The 15,729-nt window shown below is 47.9% G+C and overlaps 1 protein-coding gene across 7 annotated transcripts in view; it reads right to left on the reverse strand.

The window, feature by feature from the left end:
• The window catches only part of SH3KBP1 (SH3 domain containing kinase binding protein 1), a 334,814-nt gene extending 325,711 nt beyond the window's left edge, over window positions 1-9,103 (reverse strand). The window contains exon 1 of one of the 7 annotated variants that reach the window (XM_058714793.1): window positions 8,870-9,103. In XM_058714793.1, the coding sequence (XP_058570776.1) occupies window positions 8,870-8,873 (4 nt within the window). In that variant the 5' untranslated portion in view covers window positions 8,874-9,103. The remainder of the gene's footprint in view (window positions 1-8,869) is intronic. The other 6 variants (XM_058714795.1, XM_058714791.1, XM_058714788.1 and 3 more) reach the window with 6 other exon arrangements.
• Between the last annotated feature and the right edge of the window lie 6,626 nt (window positions 9,104-15,729).

Consider the following 15,729-nt stretch of genomic DNA (forward strand, 5'->3'; position numbering starts at 1 on the left):
ATTTTACCCAGAAGCTAGCATGTAAAATGCTCAAGCAGAAGGTAGCATCCAGAACAGTCTGGTGAAGAAAATGAATATCCGCGAAGAAGCCGGCTAAGAAGAGGGGACAGCAAAGCCAAGAAGGCCTTTCCCAGTTCTTATCCAAAACAATATTTAAGCACCTCCTTTGAGCTCTAGGCACAAAAATGAGAACTAGCTGGAATAATTAGGGAGGACACTAAGCTAATTAAAGACTTGTCACACAAGGAGTGGGTGTGTGATGGATAAAACTAGTGCAGCCCCAGAGGACCAGACCTAGAACAGGGCCCCAAGTCTTCCAAGTCTAGAACAGTCTAGAAAAATCCAGCAAAAACACAAGGGCTGGTGCTTGCATACCGACTGATAAATAGTTGAAATCTAAGGAGACGGTGATTTAAAGTGTCTATACATGCTGTACTCTGGTGCTTAAAGACTTAAATTTGTTAAGCAAAATGAGTAATTAATGAGACGTCAACATTTATAGCATTTAATCCAAGATACTGAGGAAGAAACAGCAGTATGAACTGAATAGCACTTCATCTTGCCACTCTGTCCCTCACCTGGGGGCAGGCCAGCCTCCTGCGGTGGCCCCACCACTTCCATGGCCACTGAAAGGAAATCAGCTTAAGGCCTTTACTGGGCTTTTCTTGCCAACTGAATGCAGTTCAGTGAGGACAAATATTAGTGAGGATTTTTTTTTGTTATTAGTGTTTTTTCTTCCCGAAGCTAAACATAGCACAGTTTATCACCCCAGGAAGGTCCACGAGATACATTTTGCTTTGCTGAAGTGTCCCCTAATGAAAACTATTGGCTTTCCTGCAAGATATTTACCCATACAATAACAATCAAGTTGAAAACCAACTTCCCATAATCACCCGGGTTGCCCGCATACCTTTGCCAGCTAAAGGAATTCAGGCAAAGAAACATGCAACTCTCGACTCTCTACGTGTGGATTGGAGGGGTCAGTTTGGCAGTGCAGTGCTTTCTCCCATGACTGAAATATCCTGATGAATCCCAGTAATTGCCAAGGAAGTTACCCAAGCAACTAACTCACAAATGCTTCAGGATAGAAAAGGATATTCACAATTCCCCCAAGAGGACGAGAGGGATGTAACCAAGGGAGGTGGCTGGAGGGACAGAGTCAAACTGAAGTGCCTCCCAAAGGAGACGGTGACCGAACACATGTAAAAACAACAAAACCATACTTTCCCTCTTCCTGTATTCCTTTGGAATCTCAACTGGGACCCGTGGACTTCCACCAAGTGTTCTCCAAAATTCCTGGGCAGCCAGGAACCCCCAGGGGATCTGGATTCTATGCTTCAAGTTAGAAACTTGCCAGGAAGGGGTGATGAAAAACTTTTCGAAATAGATAGTAGTACTGGGTGCACAAGACTGCGAATGTACTTAACGCCGCTGAGCTGCGGACTTAAAAATGGTTGCAATGGCAAACTTTGTTATATCCATATTACCATGATTTTAAAAATTAATAACGTAACATACCAAAAACCACTGAACTTCACACTTTCGATGGGTGAATTGTAAGATATGTGAATTATAACTCAATAAAGCTGTGTTTTTTTTTTAATTTACCAAGGAAACAGCTAGTAGAAAGAGCTTCAATGGGGGAAGCAGGAGCCTGATATTTACTGAGCGCCTACCTATATAAGTTGCTAGTTCTTTCCTATTTAAAGGGAGCCGGGCCCTGCAGCTAGGGGACCATGCACTTTGCCTCTCAGAGTCTCAGTTCCATCATCTGATGGTGTGGGCTGCCATGACTGCCAAGGACCTTTCTAGCACTTCGGTTCCAGAGACCCATGTGTGAGTGGCAGAAGGACCCACCATCTGCCACCCGGCACACAAGCACATCCCACCAGGAAGGCAAAACATCAGGGGAGCCAAACACGGGAGAAGTAAGTTTAACAACTCTGCAACCCAGGGATTGACAGAAGAGACGCAATGAGCTGTGTTAAGACACTTTCTACTCACAGAACAAAATGGTGAAAGAATGCCAAAGAGCCCTGCTTTCCAGTGACTTCTGGGTTTATTCATAAAACAAAGGCTGTGGCTCCAGAGGAAACCTTGTGTCCGGAGCAGCTGACGATGAAGGAAGGAAACGGTGTTTCAACCATCTGTGTAACGCTCAGAGCAGGCTGCCCCAACTTTGGGGGCTAAATAACCATTGGGGGGCTGTCCTGTACATTGTAGGATGTGTAGCAGTATCCCCAACCCCTGGACCCCAGACACCAGCAGCCTGCCCTCCCCCACCAGCTGTGACAACCAAGTGTCTCCAAACATTGCCAAATGTCCTCCTGGGGGGCAAAATCGCCCCTGCTTGAGAACCACTGCCAGAGAGAATTTTCCATCTTGAACTTGCAGTTCTTTGTCAAAGCCACGCGCCATGTGGCGTTACCCTTCTCATCCACTGCAGTGCAGGCCACCATGAACTGTCGGCAAACAGACCTTGTCAGCACACCGTGCCTGGGGGATCTTACAGAATTACACACACACTCCTGGCAGCCAATAGCCTAGGAGAATTTCAAGCAGTAACCATACTTGGGTGAAAGGGTTACTCATTCATTCATTCAGTAACATATGGCACTTCCCGTGTGCCAGGCAATGAGCCAGGGCAATGTAGTTGGGGACACCCTGTCAGAGATGAACAGACTTAATACAAGACGAGGTGTCATATAGCACCCTTCAGAGCAGGCCTCAAAAGATGAACAAGGGGTGTGGCAGGCTGCTAACAGCCCCTCAAAGATGCCCACATCCGAATCCGCAGAACCTGTGAATGTTACCTTCTGTGGTAAAAAGGATTTTGCAGACAGATTAAGCGAAGGGGCTTGAGATGGGGAGGGTAGCCTGAATTACCCAGGTAGGCCCAATAGAACACAATGGTCTTTATAAAAGGAAGGCAGGAAGTTCAGAGTAAAAGAGGAGATGTGAAGACAGAAGCAGAGGTTAGAGTGACGTGGCCACAAGCCAAGGAACGTGAGCGCTTCTTCCAGAAGCTGGAAAAGGCAAGGAAATGGACTCTCCCTGAGAGCCTCCAGAAGGAACACAGCCCTGCCCACACCTTGGTATCAACCCAGTAAGACCCAGTTTGGACCTCTGACCTCCAGAAGTGTAAGATTACAAATTTATGTTGTTTTAAGCCACTGAGTTTGTAGTATCTTATCACAGCAGCAAGAGGAAACTAACACAGAGGGACTACAAGGCAGAGAAGAGAATGAAATCCCTTCCCCATGAATGGAAAGGAACTGCATGGCAAAGGCTCAGAGGCCTGAACAAGCATGGAAAAAAGGTAGGCGTGGCTGCCAAGCTCCCCAAAGGCTTTGCTAAGGCATTCAGGATCTAAAGCATCTGCAGAGATGTTTCTAAAGCATTCCAGAAACATTTGGGCTTGACTGTACACTGGAAAGAATGGAGAGAGAGGAGATGGGAAAGAAGAGGAGGCAAGACCAAGAGGAGAACACCTATGCAAGTGGTGGGAAAGGCAGTGATATCCTCCAGGAAGTGGGGAACGGGGAGGAGAAATGCTGAGCTCCGCATGTAGCATGCTCTGTTTGAGGTGTCCAAGAAACACCTGGATAAAGTTAGCTAGAAGGTTAGGAAAAATAATTCATTCAATCAATATTAACTTGGGGCTTTCCATGTGCCAGCACAGGGACACAACGACCAAAGTGACGCAGTTCCTGCCCTCCTTCAACACGGAAGAGAAAAGCAGAAGAGTCAGTATCAGAGGGATGTGCTACGAAAGAGACTTGACCGGCCATGGCTGGCTTGGAAGATGGAAGTAGGCCGTGAGCCAAGGAATGCAGAAGACTCTGGAACCGACAAAGCGAGGAAAGGGATTCTCCCCTAGAGCCTCTGGCAGGAATGCAGCCCTGCCCACATTTTGATCTTAGCCCAGTGAGACCTGTGTTGGACTTCTGACCTCCAGAACTTTAAAGACAATAAACTTATGGCATTTTGGGGCACCAAGTTTTTGGTAATTTATTACAGCAGCAATCAGAAACTAATACAGGTACCGGTACAGAAAATGAGGAACAAAGATCAAAAACCCTAACAATGCTAACAATGTATCGTAACGTCCTTTCTAAAGAGGATGGAGGGCAAAGAAGGATGATGGCAAAGGCCTATGTGATACTCTGGTAAAAGTCCAAGAGACACTGAGATGAGCCAGCTAGTGTCACTAATGCCTGGGTGTTGGAGGTCTGGCATGGACTAGATTCACGGCAGAATCAACACTGTACCGTTCTAGTGATTCCATACGAGGTTTGTTCTGAACTAGGAGCATATTTTTCTCCTTCTCTAAGGCCATGTGTCACTTGTAACAGCATCTTATATTTGACCAGAGTGCCCAGGTACTACCCTTCAGTGACCCACATACTCTGGACCTCAGCTTTCTCACCTGCACGGCAAGAAGGTCTACCCCCGACCTTGACCATGCATCGGAACCACCTGGAGGGCTCCTTAAAACACAGATTGCTAGGCTCCCCACCCCACCCCAGTTCATCATTCAGTAGGCAGAATTGGGGCCAGAGAATTTGTATCTTTAACAAGATCCCAAGGAGGCTGATGCTGGGGGACCACACTCTGAGAACCACTGCATTAGACTCTCCTCTCACAATGCCAGGATTCTAGTATTTTTCTGCCCTGCGTCTTTCCCGTTAAGAGCCATCCTGACTTATTGGCTCTCAGCAGCTTGCTCCGTGTGACTCTGTATCTCTTCTCTGGTATGGCATTTCAGTTGTCCATTGTGCTTAATGTTGAACAGTCCCCAGACTAGAGCTGCCCCGTATTAAGGAAGTAGCTACAAAGTATACCTAGAAAGGCATTCTCCTCCCCTCCCCCACCCTCGACTCCTTTTCCCTCCCCCCATTTATCTCTTAGTTAACTCAGAAAAGCAGCCCCTGCCTGCCGGGAGCTGGCCAGGCAGTCTCCCATTGAACAAGCAATTTCCCCAGAACACCAACATCAGACAAGGCCACTCTGTGACCAGGATGGGACAAGACAAAAACAAGACCACTCCGTAATCCTGTCCGAACACGGAGAACAAGTGAACCTTGTCCAAACCACAACAGCCTCCACACATCCCCGAATCCTGGCCAATAGGAGTGACTGCTGCTCCTTTACCAATCACAGCCTTTCTCTGGTCTTCCCTGCTTCTCGGGAAGATGTATGAAGACCCCCTACCATGGAAATCCCTCACTTCCAGCCAGCATCCAATCCAGAGATCACCTGGCTTCCTTAAACACTCCCCTAAAGCCCCTCCCACAGGCCCAGTCCTACGCGGGTCCTGTCCGACACAGCTCCCTGTGATGCACGCTGTCCCTCGCTGCCAGGAGAGCAGAACCGCTTGTTCCACTACGGATGTGTTGAAGGGGGTACTGGAGGGCAGTGATGACTCCTACCCAATTTTCAGATTTCAGCTCAAACACAATCTCCTCAAAGACATTCCCCTTACCCCTCTGCAACCTAAATCACATTGCCCCTCTCTAATCTCCTTCACGAGACCTACCAGGGCTTATAACTGCATATTGTCATGAGTATCGCACTCAGGCCTACCTCTCCCACTAGCCGGAAAAGCCTAAGCTGGCAGGTCTATGTGTGTCGTGCACCCATTCCTAGCACAATGCCTGGCCCAAAGCAGGAGGTCAATAAATACCGGATGGATAGATGGATGAATGGATGAATGCTGGCCACTGTATGCAACCTGCTTTAAAACGATTTCAGGGGCACCTGGGTGGCTCAGTCAGTTAAGCGTCTTGACTCTTGTTTTCGGCTCAGGTCATGATTCTCCTGGTTCGTGGATTGAGCCCCACATCGGGCTATGCACGGGCAGTGAGGAGCCTGCTTGGGAGCCCCTCTCTCTCCCTCTCTTTCTGTCCCTCTCCTGCTCATGCTCTCTCTCTCTCTCTCTCGCTTGCTCAAAATAAATACATAAACATTAAAAAAAACAATTTCAAACATAAGAGCTGATGAGAGAATATCAGTAATGCAAAAAGAACTGAAGGTCTGTGCAACCAGCAAGGTACCAAGGTTCTGCCTGTGTCCTGATGGACGTGAAGGGGCAAAGTAAAGGTGATGAATGATAAAGGTGGAGTCTTTCTTCCAATTCTAACTTTAGACTGTGAAGGTCAATGCATTGCATTCATTTTTGCTTTAGTTTAGCGTAAAGCAATCTCTCACCAAAACAATACATTGCTGAAAACAGTCCAAACTTTGTTGTTACTCTGGAATTTTCTAAACAAAAATCATTTGCTGGGCTTGCAAATCTTTCACTGTTCACAGATTGGGATCATTAACATTTGTGTGATCATAATTACAAGAGGCTCTGCCCGTATCTGGCCCTGTAGGCACCTGCCTGCAAGTTCCGAGGGCACATTCTGAGCGGGCTTCCATTAAGAGGCCATTTTACAACTAACTGGCTTCACTTCAGGATTTTTTCAGATTAAAGACTACATAAGACAGTTTTACTGTGTTTGCCATCAACAGAAAAATCATTCCCAGGCCAGGTGAGAACGCAAATGTATCAAACTGATACACTGAACAAATCTTTTGCAAACCAAGGAGACTTGGGGATGGGGATGGGGATGGGGATGGGGAAGGGGGCGGCGCCTGTGTGTACACACACACCTGCTTCAGAAACGGCACTGTTAGGTGGCTCCATCGGAAGACATGCAGAATGAACTGTTACCTACCTGTACTTCATCCCAAATACACTGCTGAAGACGCTTTAGAAAATAGCAGGCGATCTTTAGCCATAAACAACTATGGGCATCTTAAGCCCCACTATAAACATTTTAAATAATTAAATGACAGCATTCATTTTAATCTTATCGCCTCTAAGCAGTGACACCTGAAACAAATGAAAATCAGTTTCTGCACCCCCTCCCTTTTGTAATGGTTACAGTAAAAAAATAAAAAAATAATAAAAAAAAAGATTAAGCTTGAAAGGACTATAAACTGCAGAAGCAGTCTCTAATTTTCTTAGGAGGCTCTGGATAATGAAAACAGTTCAGACTCGAATAATAAACAGGTCTGTTTCTTCTTAAACTGGACTCCTCTTCCCACTGAGATACAGAAAGCACAGTCCAGCCACAGGAGAAGACATTTGGATCTAACTTCTTTTTTTGTCCAACCCTCTCGGGACCCACAAAAAAAGGAAAGGTGATCAAAATAATCACTTTCAGTTACCTCAGGAAAAACCAACCTGTTACTCAAGTAATCAGTAATGTTTAAAGTATATGCTTCTGTTAATAAACTAAATCATCTTATTAGATGGCAAAGCAAAACAAGAGTGTTGAGCTAAGCATTTTGTCTTCCACCAAGTAGGAGGGTTTCATACCCCCTCATTCATTCATTTATTCAATAAATATTTATTCAGGGCCTGCTCCATACCAAGCACCAAAGAAAACAGCGCCGAGCAAAACGGCACCCACGCAGTTCTGTCCCTACAGTCATGGAGCTTACAGTAGGGGAGATAAATGTTACACTCAAATAAATATGTAATACCGCTCTTTTTAAAAAGGTGCTAGAGGAGAAGGGTGACAGAGAAACTAATATAGACTGGAGGTGGTGCAGGGACCAGAGAAGGGCACTGAGAAAAAAGTGACATTGAAGCTGAGAGGCCATTGGATGGCCACCACTTTAGAAAAGGAAAACCATTTATGGCAGTGACCACAAATGGGATTTTAACTGCCTGTCAACAACTGATTGGGTTAAACCTCCCCTTTTCCACTGCATCCGTCTTCAGGAGCATCCTATGACCGCTTACCTATCACTGTTGGACTCGCCTACTCAAATCCTATTACCTGCCCACAGAAAGGTCTCACTTTATTATGATTTATTGTCATCTACAGCCTTCCTATGCCTGGCCTAGAAACACCTAAAATTATCTGCCAAAGGCATGAAAGACAGAGATTGGCTGCCAGCAAGAACATTAACTGGATGGGCCACACGATTACTAGCCCAGGCAATCACAAGTCCTTTGCCCAATAAGGTGCCACATCCTCTGGGCAAGGTGGCTCCAATGTGCCAGTCTACACCAGATGGGACCCAGGGGGCCTAATGGTTAGTTGCCTACTTGCAACTGATGTTCCACCAGTAAATCGAGGACTGGATCACCGGCTCCAGTTCCCCAAGCCTTCAGACTTAGAGGATGTAGGAAGTGCCCTTTGAGCATCACGCAGCGGAGAGCTCACCAGGCTGAGAGAAGGCAGGCAGAGAGAGGGTCAGGGCCGGGAAGAAGAGGGGCGCCAAGGGAGACGCGTCAGGCGCTCAGGACCCGAGGATGGCACGCCAAGCCGGGTACTGGGGCGTTTCCCGCACCCCCCCCCCCCACCACCACCACCACGTCGTCCCCCAGCAAACGCAACTCGGTCCCTGGCCGCGCCGAGACCCCGAGATTCTGGCTTCCCCCGCGGCGGGGCCAGGGACAGACAACGCGAACCCCCGCGCAGGGCCGGAGCCCACCAGCTCCCATTACCCACGTCCTCAGCGCAGAGAAGGGCGCGCTGGGGCGAGAAAATGGCCAAGACAAAACTCTCCCCGCCCACCCGAAGAACCAACCACACCCCCTGCATCCCTCAGCCTCAGCCGCCCCGGGCCGGCCCGGGATCCTCCGCCCAGGACCCCGCGGGGTTCCGGTCGGTGCCGCGCGGGCTCGGCAGGGACGCGAGTGGGAGTGAACGGGGGTGCGCGAGGTAGGCAGAGTGCCCACCGCGGTGTCACCGCCGGGGCCCTGCCCCCGGAGCGCCCTCCCGACTCCGCAGTCCCGGGACAGGCGCGCCGCCCTCAGGCTGAGGTGGGCGCCCGGGCACCGGGGCGCCGGCAGCCCCCTACTCACCCATTGGCGTCGAGCCGGGCCGGGCCGCCGAGGCAGCGTGAAAGTTGCCGGAGGAGGGCGCGGGGGTCGGGCTCCGGGATCAGGGCTCGGGGCGCAGGGGTCCGAACGCGGCGGCGGCTGGGCCGGCTTTCTCCTCAGTAGCGACGGCGGCGGCGGCTCAGCGCCGCCCGCTGCTGCCTCTGCTGCTGCTGCCGCTGCTGCCCCGGGGTGATTCCTGCTGTTGCTGCTGTTGCTGCTGCTGCATCGCGGCCCGCTGCGCCCGGCTGCGCCGGGTTTCCTGCTCCCCGCGAGTGGAAATTGCGAAAAAAAAAAAAAAAAAGGAGAAGAAGCGCCGCCCAGCCCAGCGCCCGGCAGCCGCGGCCGCGCAGCCCGCTCGCCCCCCTCCTCGCCGCGGCTCCTGCGGCTCGGCCTGCCGGGGACGCGCGGCCGCCGAGGCGGGGGCGGGGCCAGTGAGGGGCGGTCCCGCGGTGGGCGGGGCCTGTCCGGGGCGGGGCCGGAGCCGGCGCCCCCGGCCTCCCTGCGGCTGCGGCGCTCGGGCGCCCCCTTCACCGCCCGCTGGGGAGGGACCCTGCTCTACGAGGCCACCCCACATCCGAGGCGGCTCGGCTAACGCCCGGGGAAATGCCGCGAGACTCCTCGAGACTGGAAGGGGGGTCGTGGGGGAGGGGGCGTCCGAGTGGAAGGGCACGTGGGAAAGAAGGTGGAAGCGGCCGATCCGGAGGGTGCGACTAGAGGTGTACGGACTGGGGTAGGGGAGACCATGGCTAGGTGAGGGAATGAACACCTGCTGAGGGTGACGGCAGGTAACCCCGGGGATCGGAGATCGAGGCAACCCAGATTAAGCTTTCACTGAGGGAGCTGTTGGTAAGGCAGGAGAAGGGGTCTCTATGGAGGGATGGAAATGCTACATCCATTCAGGGCAGCATGGGAAAGGCAGGCCAAGTGCGAATTCGGCGTATAGGAGGCGGTGGAACGCAGATACGGAAAGACAGAGAAAGGTGCAGAGGGGCCGGCAGGGCACATCACCTCGCACCGACCCTCACAGGGACCCCTAACCGCGCACCCCCGTGCCTTGGCCGGGTAGGATTGGGTTGCTCAGCTCTGTTCCCAGGCGCTGATGTTCCCAAGAATCTCCTGAGGAAAGGGCTGACTCCCTCCCCAGCAAGGTATTGTGCCACATTGACCACCCCCACCCCCCAGACCTGCACAGCCGACCTTTGAATGGGCGCTGAAATGAAAACGGCATTCATAGGTAACTCACAAGATCCTTTTTGGGTCCATTCACCACTACAAACCTTTCGCCATCAATACTTTGCCAGCCAGCACCACATTCATTTACCATCAGGTTATTTCCTTTTCCCTTTCCACCATCTGGTGGTAGGACGAGATAGTGAAATAGATGGGAGACATTCAAAAAGAGAAAATAAAACAATTAAGAAATTAAATCATTGGCCCCTGGAAAATGGAGGGGGCTGAAGGTTAGTGGACCCAGCGGTGACAAATAAAAGCTGACCCCCCTACCCAATATAGACCTGTCTTCATACCTCACCCATGATATTGGGGCAACTCTAGTAAATTGGTTACATCCTGGGATTTCTGCAGAAAGATGTACTTATAATTGTTTCATTAGCTTTATGAAAAAAAACCTCCCAACGAGTCTTACCAACAAGAGATCAGCAGAATCATCTTTCTAAATGCTTTTCTTGTGTGTCAGAGCAATGTAAACAGGAGAGTAATCAAAGGGGAGAAGACCCGTCCACGGAGCTACTGAGAAGGTAGTAGCGACATCAATGCAGACTTCTAACAATTAAAGAACATGGAAATTAAGAATTTGAAGTGTTAAAGGCCCAGATGAATACTCATTATACCTGCTCCAGGATCCTTGGTGCCTCACTCATTACATGCCTTGGCATATCAGGGCGATGAGGCCTTGCGATAGGATCTTAGAGTCAACAAACACTGAAACTCGCAGGGCATGGCTAAAGCCCACTGTTACTGGGACTTTCTTTTTCTTGAGCCTCGCCCAGAACTGCTCTGGGATCTGCCTGATTCCAGGCATGATTGTTTTTGCTAAGGCCAGGGTTACTGGGCTTCCTTATCCGCCTCTCAAGAAGACTCAGGGTTCTGAAAGTGACTGGGCATGTTTCAACAAGGAAAGAGCTGAGCAGGACGTGTGGTGGGATAGCATCTTGGTGCTGAGGATTCTTGGCTGGCTACCCCATGCGTTCTCAGAGCAGTGGGCCCAAAGTCTTTGAACAGTGTCAGTGATTCGTGGCTTACCTGGACATTGCAGAGACCAATACACCTAAACCACTAAACTGGTGACTGAACTCTGTAGGGCTCAAAAAAAAAAAAAAAAAATCAACAGCTTGTTTCATGTCCTGCCTAATCTTACTCCTCTCTCTGTCCTACTTGGGGAAGACAGTCTTGTTTCCTTTCCCCGCCCCGCCCCCCAGCTTTTCATAGGTGAAGACAGACCACCTGAACTTTTGTGTCTTGTTTTGACTCTGGTCTATTTCAAGTCTTACCTTTTCCTTCTTGAATCAGAGAACTGGGACCCTACCCATTGATCTGGGTAGGCTTCCTGCATGGAGAAATTTGTCATTTCATCACAAATGACTGCTGGCAAGACTTAACATTTTTGAAAATCCTGAGCTCTGCCCTAATTTTAATGCCTTAAATAAACTAAATGGTATGAATTCTACTCAAGACACTGTACGGTTTTTTCCATTTTAAGTTTCTCTAAATTACAAAAATGGACATTCTCCCCCGCACCTCCCCCACACTTACTGTTTGGTTTTCATGAATTGTTCCAATTGTACTTTTATTTTTCCTTCTAGGAACTTTTGGTGACCAGCACAGGGGCACTTAATGTCAAAATTCAAATCCAGCTGCTGACGGGGGCGCCTGGAGGACTCAGTTGGTTCAGCATCTGACTTGAGCACACATCACGATCTGGCAGTTCGTGAGTTCGAACCTCACATCGGGCTCACTGCAGAGCCTGCCTTGGATCCTCTGTCTCCCTCTCTCTCAAAAATAAACATTAAAAAATCCAGCTGCTGACAAGAATAGATGTGTAATTCCTCATCCTGCCTCCCTCTTACAGTAGTGTTATTTAACAGTTAGTGCAATATTTCAAATGACATGAATTCATCACATTAATATTGCTGGATAAATACAGTTGTATTTAATACCATATCTTTATCCCACTGAACTCCCATTTCGACCAGAATGGATGATGCATTTTGGGAATGGAGAGTAGTGGAGATGTGACACTTCAAATGATCTCACATGACTTAAAAGGCCTCTCTGTGTGATGCAGTGGTGGTAGCATTTTGGATAAAAATGGAAGACAGTTAAGCCCGTGCCTAGGTAGCTCTTATAGTGTGTCATGCGTGCTCTCTTCAAGTACTCGGACTTGACATCTGTAATTTGCATGTAATGAATGATACTTTGCTTTGATAACCTTTAATATCATCTTTACATTAATAGAAGTTACATGCAGAGTGCTTTACAAAAGACAGTCATTATCTGGTGCTTCTGATGTGCTTTATGGAGAAATGGAAAACCTCACGGTGCCAGAAAGGAAGGAAGTGCTCAATAAAAATGATGGCACAAGTCAAAAGGGCACAGGAACCGACCTGAAAGAGCTCCCAAAGGCCCGAGCTGGAACGATTCAAGCAACAAGTAACGATTCTATTGGATTTTAACCCAAAGAGTTCATGAAAGTGCTGTCTTTAAGTCTATATGAGTAGAAATAAAAAGTAAATAAACAAGTCAGGGAGGGGGGACAAGTCTTCCCTACAGAGGAATGCCAATTGATAAATGTAGAAGAAATGAGGGAAAGAGAAAATTACCATCAGAACACCACAGTAATGTTAATGTTGTAATTGATGCAGGCACGATATACCTGTAATATTTGATGTAATATTTGATGTATTAATTGATATATTGTAGTAATAATTGATGCAGTAATAATTGATGCAGGCACGATCCACCTCAAATTTTCCAATCAGGGGGTGTCTGTTAAGGAGAAACCCCGGCAGACAGCAGGGGAAGTGAGCAGCCAAGGCTTTGTGCTGATGGGTTTGAGGCAGGCTCTTTCCTTCTTCCTTTACAACGTGTATACTGAGTTCAAGGTAAGGTGTCCGGATCACATCAAAAGCTACAGAAATAACATCTTGCTCTACTGCAGTTGATTTGGCTTGATAACCACTCTTGGAATGATCCACTCACTTCTCCTTTTCTCTTTTTCAGTGAGTCGTTTACAACAAATCCAAGAGAACTGGTTTTACCAGCTCTGTGGAGATGAAAATTAATCAAATCAAAGGAGCAGGTCGTTTATAAGACAGCTAAACTATGATTATCTTTACAAGGTTTGCGGGAAATGCTTGCTTTGCAAAGGAAAACACAAAAGACGTAACTAAAAGGTGAAATGTGCTACCCCACAAGGCTATAAAACTGGAATAGGGTGTTCTTGTTGTAAAATCCAAAAGCTGCCTAAGAAATTGACTTCCAAGTTGATCAGTCACAGGAACTTGCATCTAAAACACACAAGGAGAGCCCCTGTGTACAGACTAACTCGCCGAGAACATTTTCCCATCCTTTTTCAGAGTACTGCTTTATCTAAGAAAATAGTAAACTGGGAGAACAGTCATAGGAGATTAACAAGAAATATAGTTTGTACTGTTTTCTACCCACTCTATCCGCCCCCCTGCCCCCCAGTTACAAGCAGTCATATGTAAGGAAGGATATTATGACAAAAAAATGAATGAAGTGATATTCCAAAGAAGTTCCAAAAGCATTAACTTAAGATCATATGTGTGAAATATGCTTTGTAATAAATATTAACAACTTTAAATAGAATAACTGGTATTTAACATTGGAATAAACCATCCTGACAGGCCAGTTTTTAAAAATGGGAGCTGATTGAAGACCGGAGGCTTTTGATCTTAAGAGGAATGAAGATTTTGGGGCGCCTGGGTGGCTCAATCAGTTAAGTGTCAACTTTGGCTCAGGTCACGATCTCACCGCTCAGCTCCTGGGTTCGGGCCCCAGGTCGGGCTCTGTGCTGACAGCTTGGATTCTGTCTCCCTCTCTCTCTGCCTCTCCCTCCTCATGCGCTCTCTCTCTCTCTCTGTCTCTCTGTGTCTCTCTGTCTCTCTCTCAAAAATAAATAAACACTAAAAAAATTTAAAAAGAGTAACAAAGATTTAAAAGGAAGGATTGCCTTACAAAACTGATTTCTCTTTTTCCCCTGAGCTTTCAGAAGCCCAGAGGCTCCCTCGTGGACTTGACTTCCACTGGAGCTGGGTCTCCAGGATGCACAGATGTTTGCCGGCATTCCAGAGAGAAGGAAGAACACGTGAGAATGCTCAGATTCTGGGGAACAGATGATGTTACAAGGAAGCTTGTGTGGAAGGGGCGGGAGTACGGCCAAAAAGCTGATTCCAAGTGGTCTCTGTGCCAGGCCCTGAAGCAATGGGAAAGAGCACAGGTTTCTAAGCAGACTGACTTCAGGTAGGTAAGTGGAGAGCCCACGGAAATGGGACCAGAGGAAGGATAGTCTGCAAGTGGGAGGCCATGGACAGACTCAGGACATTCAGGGCAAGAAATACAATGCCACTGACACTGACAAAGAGGACAGGTAGCATTCTACAGTCAGTTCTGAACTACATTGGACACATCTGGTGAGGCAGTGGATTTGGGGAGACGGTAGGGAGCACAGATGGAGGTTTCCAAAGAAATATTTTGTTAGCTGATTTGGAAGCTGAGTAGCTAGAGACATGAACCAAGTGGAGAAGGAAGTCATTGTACACAGGGAGGAGATAATGAGTTCAAACTTGAATCCTATTAAGGGTGGATGCAGGGGCACCTGGGTGGCTCAGTCGGTTAAGCTTCCAACTTCGCCTCAGGTTATGATCTTGCAGTTCCTGAGTTCGAGCCCCATGTTGGGGTCTGTGCTGACAGCTCAGAGCCAGGAGCCCCGCTTTGGATTCTGCGTCTCCCTCTCTCTCTGCCCCTCTCCCGCTCACGCTGTCTCTGTCTCTCTCCCCCAACCTCTTTCAAAAATCAATAAACATTAAAAATGAATACAAATTAAATTTAAAAAAAGAGTGAATGCAAAAGGGAACAAAGTGTGATCCGTGCTATGATATGGATGATTCCTGAAAACATGATGCTAAGTGAAAGGAGCCAGATATAAAAGGATATATATCATATGATGCCATTTACCTGAAACACCCAGAACAGGCAAATCTGTAGACAGAAAGTAGATGAAGGGCTGAAGGAGGGAGGGGGCTGGGGGAATTGGGGAGTGACTGCTAATGGGTACAAACTTGCTTTTAGGGGTGACAAGAGTGTTTAAAAATGTATCGTGGTGATGGCTGCACAACTCTATGAACATACTGAAAAACCATTGGATTATATACTTTAAAATGGGTGGATCGTATGGCACATGAATTATATCTCAACAAAGGCTGTTACATATTTTAAAGAGTGATAATGGGTGCAGAGTTTCAGTGTGGGAAGATGAAAAAGTTCTGGAGATGAATGGAACAATGTGAATATATTTAATACCACTGGACTATGCACTTAAAATGATCACAATGGGGGCGCCTGGGTGGCTCAGTTGGTTGGGCATCCGACTCTTGATGTTGGCTCAAGTCATGATCTCACAGTTCGTGAGATCGAGCCCCATGCGCTGGCAGCATGGAGACTGCTTGGGATTCTCTCCCCTCTCTCTCTGCCCTTCCCCCACTTTCTCTCTGTCTCAAACTTTTAAAAAATAAAATAAAAACTTTAAAAAATGATGACAACGGTAAATTTTATGTTATGTATATTTTACCACCATAAGAAAA

This window comes from Neofelis nebulosa, chromosome X (assembly GCF_028018385.1).
Source record: "Neofelis nebulosa isolate mNeoNeb1 chromosome X, mNeoNeb1.pri, whole genome shotgun sequence".
In the NCBI taxonomy this organism is placed as follows: domain Eukaryota; kingdom Metazoa; phylum Chordata; class Mammalia; order Carnivora; family Felidae; genus Neofelis; species Neofelis nebulosa.